The sequence below is a fragment of the Ambystoma mexicanum genome, chromosome 8 (genome assembly GCF_040938575.1).
Source record: "Ambystoma mexicanum isolate Mex_15411 chromosome 8, UKY_AmexF1_1, whole genome shotgun sequence".
Lineage (NCBI taxonomy): Eukaryota > Metazoa > Chordata > Amphibia > Caudata > Ambystomatidae > Ambystoma > Ambystoma mexicanum.
In genome coordinates, this window is record NC_090929.1 from 358,119,132 (window position 1) to 358,132,044 (window position 12,913).

Here is a 12,913-nt window from a genome sequence, read left to right on the forward strand (position 1 = left end):
AAACACAGCTGAGAAGGGAGGGATTACCAAAAGCACACAGTTATTCAGTAACTTCTCAGAAATCAGGTATTATAGCAGTTCTATTGTTGTATTTATTTATACAGAAAAGGAATCCTAAAAGTGCCCGAGTAACAGCCTCACTCCCATTACACTCCCGAGGAGTCCAGTGAAGCGTTGCAATACCGTAGCAGCAGCCTTGAAAAACAAGGGCCAGTCTATTCCAATAACACCTCAAACTCCTGTGTCTGTTCCAAGTTTCTCTCAGTGGGCCTCTGATGACATTGATAGGGTGATGAGACAAATGACATTCATGGCAGACATTTTGAGAAAAATCCCCCAAGCTTACAAAACCCGCCACCAACTAGTGGCGCCATGTCTTTGCAACCCCCAGCAAAGAGGCCACGTTCAGACACCCTTCTAGTTACCCCTCAGCAAGACCCAGTCCAAATTGATCTATATAATCCAAATATAGACCCTGAGGAGATTGCAACACTAGAGGAGGCAAACCAATACTACGAGGAGGATGTGTATAATGTACCCTCTCCCGTTAACCTAGACCCAGTGGTGGCAGATTCACCAGTGGACAACCAACTTCAGTATGATATGCTCATAAAAGCAGCCAATCATTTTCAAATTCAGACCCATGAGACGCAATTAGGGAAGGATTTTGTGGAGGACATTTTAGGGGACAGGAAAGCTGTCACTCTATTACCTATTCTTCAGTCTGTTCAAAGAAGAATCCAACCTTCTCTGGAGACTCCAAACCAAACGCGAGCAGTGAACCCACGTATTGAAAAAATGTTCCGCCATGCGCCTACAGACCCACTGTACATCAGGGGACAGTTGAGACCAGATTCACTTGTAGTGACCACAATTCGGAAAACGGCAGGAACACCTCCAACCTCATCGGAAGCACCCCTCTATAAGGAAAGTAAAAAACTGTATGCTCTCGGGAGAAAAGTGGCCACCTCAGCGGATTTTCAAGTGAGGATTGCCAACAACACCACTTTATTGGCAAGTTACAACTGCCACAAGTGGGAGGAAATTGCCACCCTAATTGCCTCGGCCCCAGAACCTCTAAAATCGCAACTGTCCCAAGCAGTAGCGGAAGGAAAGGCGGTGTCAAACTGCATTCTGAAAAATAACTTGAGTGCTGCAGACAATGCGGGCAGAATAATCGCTGAGGGGACACTCTTAAAAACGCCACTTATAACTTTGCCAATCAGGATTTAAACTGGAAACGCAGGCAACACTCCTCAAGATGCCTACGTACTATTCGGTAAAGCAGTTGAGGATGCTTTAAAATCTGCCAAGGAAGAGTATGACACTCTTAAACCACTAGGCCAGCTAACTAATTAACCACCAGGCCAAAGAGGCAGAAACAATTGTCGCTTTCGAGGTCAAAACTCACAAAGAGGTGCTGGATATAGCCAATAACAAAGCTCATCCTGGGGTTGCAGTCAGGGACAAGCCTCTCAAGGTTTCCAAAGAGGCCAGCGGAGATCTTGCAGCCATGGGAGGTCCTCCACTTCCAGAGGTGGAGCAACACCTCAGAAACAGTGACCACCCACTTCAGGTCCCCTCCCTTGCCTCTCCAGTAGGAGGGCATATAACACACTTCACCCACGCATGGGAGGGAATCACCTCGGACAAGTGGGTGCTATCAACCGTGGCGGGCGGTTATTGCGTGGAGTTACTTCAGCAACCATCAAACCATCCCCTGCATCAAAAACCAGCCACAAAAGAGTAGCAACGCATCCTTCTAGAGGGGGTTGCAACACTGCTGCTCATGGATGCCATCAAAATCGTCCCGGCGAACCAGGTAAACAAGGGTATCTATTCAACCTATTTCCTTGTGCCATAAAAAGATCTAACAATGCACCCAGTATTAGACCTGCGCCCTGCAAACACCTATGTCAAGCCACAAAAATTACGTATGACAACACTACAAGAGGTAATGTCATTGCTAAAGTGGGGGGACTACATGGCAACATTGGATATGAAAGATGCCTATTTTCATATTTCAATGTTCCCAGCGCACAGAAGATTGTTGCGTTTCAAAATAGCAAACCAGCACTACCAATTCGGAATAGCATCCACTCCAAGGGTGTTCAACAAGGTACTGGCGGTGGTGGCAGCGCACCTGCGCAGGGAGGCAATCCCTGTGTGCTCCAACCTGGACGAATGGATGATCACAGGGGAGTCACCCGAAATGGGCAGGCAGAACCCAGCAAAGAACAATAAACCTTCTCTTCCAATTGGGTTTCTCAATAAATGACAAAAAAATTAAGCCTTGTTCCAAACAAGACCAAACAGTTCCTAGGAGCTCCCATAAACACAGAAGAAGGGCTAGTCTTTCCATCAAAGGAAAGAATCCAAAACATGTTACTGCAAATACCACAGTATCAAGCCGGTCACCAGAGAAGCGTACGCAAAGCTATGCGTTTGTTCAGCATGATGGCATCTTGCATTTACCTGGTCTCACGCATGTCTGCTCATGCGCCCCATGCAGGAGTGGTTGGCGAAACAGTGGTCTCCGGCAATCGGTCAGTGGGACGATCTAGTGGTCGTTTCGCCAACACTATTAGAAAGCCTTTGCTGGTGGACAAAGGAGAATCTGTTGAAGGGAAAACCCTTCCACGATCCGGCGGTGCAAGTGGTAGTTACGACAGATGTCACTCTCCAGGTGGGGGGGCACATCACCTTCATCACACAACACATGGTCTGTGGACACACATCCCGGCACAGAACCACATCAACCAGCTGGAGCTTCTAGCAGTAGTCAAAGCGCTTCAAGCACAGCTGACAAATTTGTCAATACAGATCCTCACCGACAGCATTACTGCAATGTTCGAAATCAACAAGCAGGAGGGCACATATTCTCCAAATCTGTCCAAGCTAGCACAAAAAATATGCACGTGGGCACTCAGACAGGGGATGTTCCTATCTTCCCAACACGTTCCAAGGGAACTGAACACTCTAGCAGACTCACTGAGCAGAGACCCCCCTACCAGAAGAACATGAGTGGCAACTAGACTCAAATGTCATAGACCACATCTTTTCACAGTGGGGGTTACCCAACGATAGACTTTTGCTACAAAAGAAAACAAGCAATGCCCAGACTTCGCGTCCAGGTTCCCCCAACCATGCTCCAAGGAGAACGCCTTATGGATGAGCTGGTCAGGGAAATGTGCTTATGCTTTTCTCCCAACTCCTCTAATGAGCAGGATGGGGAACAAGAGTCAGAGAGCAGATGACGCTCATCCTAGTTGCTCCTATGTGGGCAAGACAACCTTGCTATTCACATCTGCACGAACTGGCGATGTGCGACCCCATCAAACTCCTGTGCCAGGCCAACCTACTGACCCAATACGGGGGGGGATAATAACAGTACATCCTCAACCTCGCTCAATGACCTTGGCAGCATGGCTCCTGAGATCATAGAGTTTGAACATCTAAATCTACCACAACAGTGTATGGATATCCTCAAGGAGGCACGAAAACCAAACACCAGACACTGTTATTTCGACAAGTGGAGGAGATTTGTAATTTGGTGGTAGTCTAAACAAACCCCATAGAATGTACCCCATCCCGCATTTGTAACTATATGCTCCACTTGTTAGATTCAGGGTTGGTATTCAACTCTATAAAGTTCCACCTGGCAGCTTTTTCAGCTTACACCAACTATCAGAGTAAAGTATCATGGTGGAAAGTTCCAGTCATTAAGACATTCATGGAGGGAGTAAAAAGCCTCAACCCTCCAATTTCGAACCCACTGCCAGACTGGGATTTCATTGTAGTACTCGCAAAGCTCATGGGACCACCCTTTGAGCCTATGCATAAGTGAAGTCTTAAACGCCTGACATACATGACTGCCTTCTTAGTGGCTATTATAAGAAGAGTTTGTGAACTGCAAGCATTGTCAGTGCAGGGCCCATTCTTTGTCGTACACAAGGACAAATTGGTTTTACGTACACACCCTAGGTTTTCACCTAAATTCATTTCCAAGTTTCACGTGAACCAATCCATTGAGCTACCGGGCTTCTTCCAGAATCCAGCAATTTCAGCTGAGAAGAAACTCCATACACTAGATGTAAGGAGGGTGGTCCTTTGATATGTAAACAAGACCAGACCGCTTAGAAAAACAGACCAACGCTTTGTCTCCGTAGCACCAGGCAGAGGAGACTGCATTTCCAAGAATGCCATCTCCAGGTGAATAGTCAGATGCCGACAGCTCTGTTACTCATTAGCAAGCAAAACTCTGCCTGTAGCAATTGCTCACTCCACAAGTGGTACAGGAGCTAATTTGGCCTTTATTGCACATTTCCCACTAGTCACCATTTTCAAAGCCGCTACATGCAGCTCAGTTCGTACTTTCACTCAGCACTACTGACTGCATTGACACTCATTCCAAAGCAGAAACACAAGTGGGACAAGTGGTTCTAAAACATCTAATTGCCACTGGACCTTCTCACAACCCACCACCTTCTCCTAACACTGCTCGCTAATCTATGCATTGCATTTGATGTAAGCAGATTCCACAAGCCTCAGAAGGGATACATTTCTCGCCGTAATCTTATTTCTGATGCCTGTATCTGCTTAGATTTGCATGTGGCCACCTTTCCCCCCCTTGGAGAGAAGGTGCATGGATGTTTATATGAGCTTATCTGATACATATCTGCTTTGATAGACCTGTACTCACGCTACACTTCATGCTACCTCATGGCAGAAACAAAACAATCTTAGGGACCTCGATGGGTGAAGGACCATGGGTACAGTGGACGTCACACTAGGGATAGTATTACATAGTATTACTGGCACGCCCTATCAACGTCCCTTTTTTGAGTTTTGAAAACAACTACTTATACTCTGCAGCTACCACTAGATGTCGGCCTATGCATAACATGTGAATCTAAGCAGAAGCAAGCATCAGAAATACGATTTCAGTGAGTAATGTATTATATATATGATACATTACTCAACGTAATCATATTGCTGATCAAGGTTATATATATATATGGGACAATGCTCTTTTGATCACAAAAAACATAAAATGGATCAGAAATCAGATTTGACAGAAGGCAGTGAACTTCTTAGAATGGGGGTGAGTTTGAGGACATTCTGACCAGATTGTGGGGAGAGTAAATGGAACAGTCACCAGTGACAATACATATGTAGACATACTTAGATTAAGGACAACCAGCATTGGACATTTTTAAGTGCAGGTAGGCGGTATGGCCAGCTGTGCTTGGGATGTGTGTGTTAGATTTTACAAAAGTCCTGTCTGGGATAAGACTTTCGAAAACCTGCCTTGGATGAACAGGGGTACACCCCTCAGGTTTATCCTAAACTACCCAAAGGTTTGGTAGCAATGGCGGAGCTGCCAGACTTGGTTTAAGTGGAATGAGTGCTGTTGTGAGGCACACAGTACTCAAGTATACACATAGTTCAAGGAAACACTTACTAGCAGTTGTATAAAAAGAAAGAAATATGTATATATATATATATCTCTTCTAGGCACTGATAGACATCAGGCAGGGTGAGTAGCACTCTCCACATCCATGAAGTAAAAGGATCCGGACACCAAAATATTTGTAAAAATTACCGTCTTTATTAGTGCCTTGCAGAATGGCACAAAAGTTAAAAGGCCATCAAAATGTGGCACTCCCAAAGTGCATGATAAAGGTGCGCGTTGGGAACGTTATATATGCTTGTAACTTTTAAGTAAGGTAAGTGCTATCAGACAGTAGCATTGAACACAGAATAATATGCTATATCAAAAGGATAAAAGTTACTTTAGAACACCCTTAAACTATCAAGAAATTGGTAAAAACCTCTGACACAGGTATGTAAACTGTATCCCAACTTGTATACTTTAGTTAACCCCTACTTAACCAAATCTTATGAAGTCCAGGTGTGAGGAAAGATTATATGCAGTACCCTTTGGGTGCACTAAAACAACCCTCGCCTCCTGGCAATAGGAACCCAACCTTTGGTATAAGTCTGTACTACACAAGTTGGTAGCGTGTTGTGCAGCCAGGCTTATATCAAGAGAGGTCAATGTGAACTGTAGGGGAGTTAAACAGAGGTTCACAGTGACAAGTATTCAAATAAACTCTTACACACAAGGTTTCTTGATTAAACAATTATTAATTTATTTGTCAGAGTAAGCCTTCTTCAGAAGGGGCAATATAAAGCAACACACAAATATACTTCAAAATGCACACTCTTAGTTTTCTAAATCAGTAAGTACCCTTTTGGGATGGCCGACAGACACTACCTACACCCTCAGGTGACTTCAATAGTTAGGGTGCTGCGGATATTAACATATCACTGTTGCATTTAGAATATTCTTGAGAGGAGTGTTACAGACAAAAGGTTTCATAATAAGACATGTAATCACACAATTATTCTTAAGCAGGTAATTCCTTTCACAATAACCCCCCAATGCAAAGTCAGTTTACCCCTTCCTGGAAGGAAGACACAACACATAAGCAGAGGAGAGAAGTCATTCAGGGAGCCACGCCAGCCAATGGTAAGGCAAGTAAAAGTCTTGCACAATGTTTTAGACGTCTTTGTAGAAAAGAAGAAATCAAGGCAGGGCCACAAGCTAATTAGGCTTGTACGGTAAAGAAGGTGTTTGCCACTCTATGGATGCAACCAAGACAAGTCTCCAACGAGGACAAGTGAGGTTACACAACAAGAGGTAAGTTCTCTTAGACTGTACAGTACCTTTAGGTTGAAGAAAAGTGCAGCAGGTGGCAAGAGGGAGGACTTCTGGGGACTCCTGCACTGCAATGGGACGGTCACTGATCGCAACTGGCAATCTTCAAACAAGTGGCACTTCGGTGTTTCAGCTCCTCGCGTCTAACGCAAATAGCAACACCGCAGTTCCTGGCTGTCGCGATGGGCTTTCCTTGCATCTGGGGTCCAGCACTCTGTTGAGGTAGCTCAGACTCGGTCAGTCCTGCTTCCTGGGAGTCCGTAGGATCTTCCTGAAGCTCTTGGCCAGCTTAAAAGCAACACACATGATCTGGTGTTCCACTCCATGCTATTAAGTTCCAGCAGCAACTGCAGTGGAATTTCAACCAGCTCCGAGAGGATTTCCAGGTGGCTTACCAATCACCTAAGAGTGCATTCTTGTTTTCTAGGAGACTAAGCACACACAGTTTTGGGCGTCTTCCTGCCCCCGCCAGACATCCTGGAGCCAAGACAGGCTTCACTCGTGAATCCCGCCAAAGACCAAACGAACAAAGGGACCAAACTTGGTTTGGCGCGCAGAGTAAATCTCAAGAAGGACCTTTCCACAAAGAAATGGTGAAAAAAGAAGACCGGGCTATTTTGGCAAAAATGGCACCCTTGGGTTCTTTACTGCAGCTGTGAACGCAGTCCGCAGTAAATGCACACCACGGTAGTTAAAAGTAAACCACTGCCATCAGCCATTCATCAAGGAAAGGGTAACATAAAATTGTTGCATGAGAAGTTAGACAAAGGGGATGTGAAGTAACCCATCCAGGACCCTATTGTAAGATAGTGTGTGCTGGGTCTAGAAAGTTACAATGTAAGTAAAGTCGATTTCACATCACTGTTCTAGGAAACAGTTTATCCAAGAGAAGGTATTTAAACCTTGGGAAATCTAAAAGACTTCCCTGTGTCGCTACACTGAATGTGCTGTGACACACAATGCAAAAAGATGATGCCTATGGAGTTTGTCAGACTCCACAACCAAAAGAAACAGAGAGTAAAATCTCATAAAAATACATGAAAGAGTGGGGAAAAAGGGTATAACTGTCCATGTTTAAAATTCAAGTCCTCAAAATCCAGCAAAGTTGCTGGGGGTCTCTAAGGTAGAGATGAATTAGCACATTTTTGAGAATTCTCCCTAACACCAGCCTTTTCTAAGTGAGTCTCAGAGTAAAGAGGAGCACTGGGAGTCCAGTCACCAAGGGAAAAAGAGGGAAAGTAGGTAAGCAGCAAACAAGGTAGAGTCTATGAGGCGTTCTTCAGGTTTACATGCAAGTAGCAGAAGATGAATTTGCTATAGAGCACAAAGGGTTGTCCACCCCAGTGTAGCTCAATGGAGGCCTAGGAGGGGATGCAAGTAACAGTTTAACTGCAACCCTCTGAAGCACTGGAACAAAGCAGGCCCCTGGTAAGTGCTAAGGGCAGAACAGTACCTCCTCAGTGAATAAGCCTGTGCAGCAGGAGGCGACAGCAGACACTGGTTCGGGTTTTTTAGTTTTAATGATTGAAGAAAAGATCTTGCAATTAATCTTGTGGTTGTTCTCGAGTAGTTGGACGCCCAGCAAAAGATCTTCACAGCACTGGCTCATTGGTGCCTTTTTCAAGGCTCGGGAGACAGTTGTCGTGCGGTAGACTTTGCTCTGGTTCTCGGTCCTCGTGTCGGCTGAGGGGACTGTCAGGAGCGTAATGTAGTGTGATGAATCCAGTGGTACATTAATTGACGTTGGATTGTTTGCTTCACTTCATGTTGACATCATTTTTGGGGTGATATTTTTATATACACACTTTACAGGGCTTTTTATGTCATTAATGTGGTTTTGAGATAAAGCTGTTACATGATTATGAAATGATTGATTTTAGTTCTGGGGGTTGCCATATTAACTATGGTTTATACATTTATAATTAAATTGGTTGTTTTTGACATTTGGTAAATTATTTCTCATGTGGCACCTTTTTGCCTTTTTCCTGACTGCATTTGTTAACAGGTAAAGAAAAAAGGAATAATCAAGGAGCTTCCAGCAACACTGCACAGAAGGTGCAGTGTGCTGCAATAATAAAATGTAGATCCCTGCTGACATGGAGGAAACATACCTCTATTGAAAAGTACCCCAAAGAGGTAAAATGGACTCCCATGGTTGGAGTAAAAGGATGAGTGAGTGTGGAAAAAGGTTCCTACTTGGGAAAATTAGTCCAAAAAGCCATTAGTCCAGCAAAAATGCTGGGGACTCACAAAGTGGGAAGATGTATACTCCAAAAGGAAATTCTAGCTAACTAATAGGTAGGACACAAACATTTGTTTTACCTTTCAATTAGCGAATTTGAACTTCAGCAGCAACATCCACCTCAAAGCATGATTTGTTATGCTTTTTAATGACATGACACTCGTTTCCTTTAGTACTATAGGTTTGCCATTGTTTTGATTCCACTACCAGTTTTCAAAATTGCTGTATGGTTTGAGTTGTTTGGATAACGTGGCTGGCCGGGTAACCACACTGCAGCATTCACCAGTGTGCAAAACCTTTCACCTAAAGTCTCCAACCCTTCACTTCTCATTTCATTTGACAGGAAGTAGTACAGAAACCTAGTGACTATCGTGTTGGCTATATAAAATATGTATTGCCCCAAAAAAGAAGTGAAATGTTTGTCCTGCAAGCATGAAATATATAGTAGTATAAAGTTTGTTAGCTTTCAGGACCATGTACATCCCTTTTATTAGGTGGTTTTGCTTGCACAATTTTGTTTGTTTCGTTGTGTATGAAGCCTAGCGCACATGAATGTGTATACTAATGCTGTTTGAGGCACAGTACTGCTTAAAAAAGCACAGATATCTAACTTTATGTTCATTCTTTTTTGCTACATAGCCACCAGAGGGAATTACTTGGTAACAGGAGCTTATGATAACACTGCAAAAATCTGGAGCCACCCAAGCTGGGCCCCAATGAAGACTTTGGCTGGCCATGTTGGTAAAGTAATGGCAATGGACATCTCTGCAGATGGGCAGCTGATAGCCACTTGCTCGTATGACAGGACCTTCAAGCTCTGGATGGCAGAATAGGTGGTCATTGCGATTTTATTGTAAACAACTCAAAGGACTCTTAAATGTGGAAAAGACTATTTAGTTGGAATATAGTAATCCAGAGAGCTCGCCTTTCTGGTTTGGAAACCAAAAACATCTCTTTTACAGTATTTCATTGTAGTTTCCTTGTTCATGCTGCCACGTTTTGCCCCAATTGACAACTTGAAACCATTTACTGTGGAAACAGCATTGAACCTAAAGCTTTGCTTCAGCTCAAATGGTTTTAATAACATTGTAATGTCTTGATTTTTCCATAAGCATGTATCATCTGTTTAGAAAATTAGCATCATATTACCAAAATGAAAGTTACTGGCTTCCAGTACCAAATGAAACTTGACCTTCCATGCCTGGGCAATGAACATACTTTTGTTTTCTATATTGTGAGTTAAGAATGGTGCACACATCTTTTTACACAGATATACAGTTGTGAAATAAACTCTTTAAAGAAAAAAAAAGATTGTTGTGGATTTGTATGCTGCTAGACATTTTCCCTTTGTCCCCACTTTGTACTGCCTGGTCTCTTCGCCTCATTTTGGTTTCTTCCCTTTATTTGCCTTTAATCCCACGTTTCTTTCAACCCACGTTGCTTCAGAGCCATTCCCCCACATTGTTTCCCTGTTGAACCTTACTTTCTGCCGATAAGCTGGCCTCATCTTGCCCACTAACTAGTGCCTCCTCGTCATCCCTCACTTTACTTGTTCCTCTTGCCATGCACTGCCAATCTCACATTTTAGTCATTCAGCCACCCATTTATCCCTTTTTTATATCAGCTGACCCCCTGTCCGACTAACTGCTTCTTACCTGCATGGATTGATTTTCCTTACATTGCCTTGTCTTGTAAATGGAACATGCTGTGCAGTGTACAAAGCTGTATGTTGTCTGTCAAGGGCATGGTGTTGCCCAGAGCCATTAACAATCTGATGGTTGGATGCTCAGATTTTCCCACGCTCTCATGTTTTCAAACGTAAGCTAGACGGACGACCACCTAGGAAGGTTTGATTGAGTCACATGCTTGCATATAGTCCCTGTTATCAGGATGGGAATCCACAGTACAAACGTCTTTTGTCCGCGATAATGAATCAATAATTTGGCTAAGGGCGGGAACAATCAGCTCTTTAGTATTTTATAGTGAAAGCAAAGAGTGTGGACACAATTTGTGGGCTAAACCACGGGTAGAACATACAGTGAATGCCATCTCCAACAGCCAATGCGGTGGATTTGGTTTAAGCGGCTCTCTAGGAGACCATCTTCAGGTTCTATATTGCACATCATGTGAGACAGTCATCTGTCAGTGACCATTCCTTTTATGTTTTTTGAGCCAACATATCTGGCACCAGTGCCCACATAGGGAGGAATATTCCATCCCTAGAACCGTCCAAGCGACGGGCTCCCGTGTCCCGTGTGCAGTGACCTTTAGAAAATTGAAAACCCACTGTGCTTGGTTTTATAAAATTGTAACAAAGTGTATTTATTCAATGAATTGTTTTATATGATAGATTGTGTGTATAATGTTGTGAAGCATACGTTTTTTTTGTTATAGTACTGCTTTCTTAGTTATATTAAGATTTGTGAAAAGTATGTAGACTATAGCACAATAAGAAAAGTTTGTTTTTATTTTTGTAGGCCACACCCTCCCCCAGGGATTTTGAGGGGCAGAGAAGTATTTTGTTTTACTTAATGAAAATATGTGCATGGAAGACAGTCAAGAACTGCATGCAAACACAGAGATATAGGAGCATCAACTCTTTATTTGTTGAATACATGAGGGTTCAGAGGCTAAATCCACTAAGTGTGTTGATGAAGAAGAAATGGCGTCATGAGCGAGCCCCCTGTCTGGAAGGGGTCAAGATCGCAGGAGAGAAGGTGCTGTCCAGGGTGCGGAGGTGGAAGGATGAAAGTCACTGGCCTAAAAGGGTCATACGCGAAACAGTTTTAGACCCCCCCCACATCATAAGAAATGCAATCAACTGCTCCTCTTCATCTGATCAATTCAAATGAGTCTGTTCGAAGACTCATTTAAAGTGCATGTTGTTAGGTTAGATTTTCATTTCTATGCCAAATCACCTTCACATGCGAGACCCCCATCACGTATTGCTGGACTTGTGGATTCTTTTTTTATGTTCTCGAGTGAGTCGGAAACTTTTTGCCCACTCACCCTTTCTTTTACTCTTGTTATGGCTGTCATTTTTCTTACTCTACATAGTTTATTTTGAATCTATACTTTCCTCTAACTTTTTGGTCATCTACATTTGATTTTTGCAGCACACATCACTTTCTGTGCAGTGTTGCTGGGTTGCCCCTTGAGTTTCCCTTTTTATTTTATTTTGACTTACCTTGTGGAACACTTGTTCTTGGGGTAGAGGGGGATTTTTATCCCCTTTACATTTTATATTGAGACCAGCAGAACTCTCCTTTTTTGGAGAGCTGATGGGTTACTCTGTATGCACTTTCTCAGTGCTGCTGTAACATTTGTTACAATGACAAGCTTACTATTATGGCTGGTGGCAATGAAAATACTTTACTGACTTTTGTGCGATTTTTTTTTTTCATTTTTTTTTATTTATTTGCAGGCTATCATTACAGCCGCGATAATGCACAGAAGGGTCACCATTCTGCTAGAGTGATGGCTTCTTTATTTTGTCCATTTGTAGTGTGCTTGTCTTTGCTTTGTCCTTCTCCTGACATCCTGGGTGGCTCCAGAGTATCTGCGAAGGAATGAAGTGAGGGAGGAGTCCGAAACTCTGCTCACCTCTATGTTCTGGTGTGCCTGAGTGAATCCAGTCCCCATGGGGGGGTTAGCTGTCCTGATTTAACAGCCACCTGCCCCTGTCTGTAAACTGCAGAGCGTGTTTGCAGAGGATGGGTCTGGGTTCCTGTAGAACTCACTTGGATCTGGAAGCTGAAGACAAGTCGACCACTGGAGCTGAATCCGATGAAGAACAACAAGTTTCTTACCAACTGGTAACATTCTTTCTGATGCTTGTTAATCTGCTTAGAATCACATGCTGTGCATAGGTCCAACATCCAGTGGTAACTGCGGAGTATTGCATCTGGTCTTTCGGGGACTAAAAGGGGACGTCTGCATAGGCGTGT

The 12,913-nt window shown here is 43.5% G+C and overlaps 1 protein-coding gene across 2 annotated transcripts in view; it reads left to right on the plus strand.

Annotated features, from left to right (window-relative positions):
* Positions 1-10,275, plus strand: part of PRPF4 (pre-mRNA splicing tri-snRNP complex factor PRPF4) — a 508,092-nt gene extending 497,817 nt beyond the window's left edge. For both annotated transcript variants that reach the window (XM_069609818.1, XM_069609817.1), the window contains exon 16: positions 9,606-10,275. In XM_069609818.1, the coding sequence (XP_069465919.1) occupies positions 9,606-9,799 (194 nt within the window). In that variant the 3' untranslated portion in view covers positions 9,800-10,275. The remainder of the gene's footprint in view (positions 1-9,605) is intronic.
* The last annotated feature ends 2,638 nt before the right edge of the window (positions 10,276-12,913 follow it).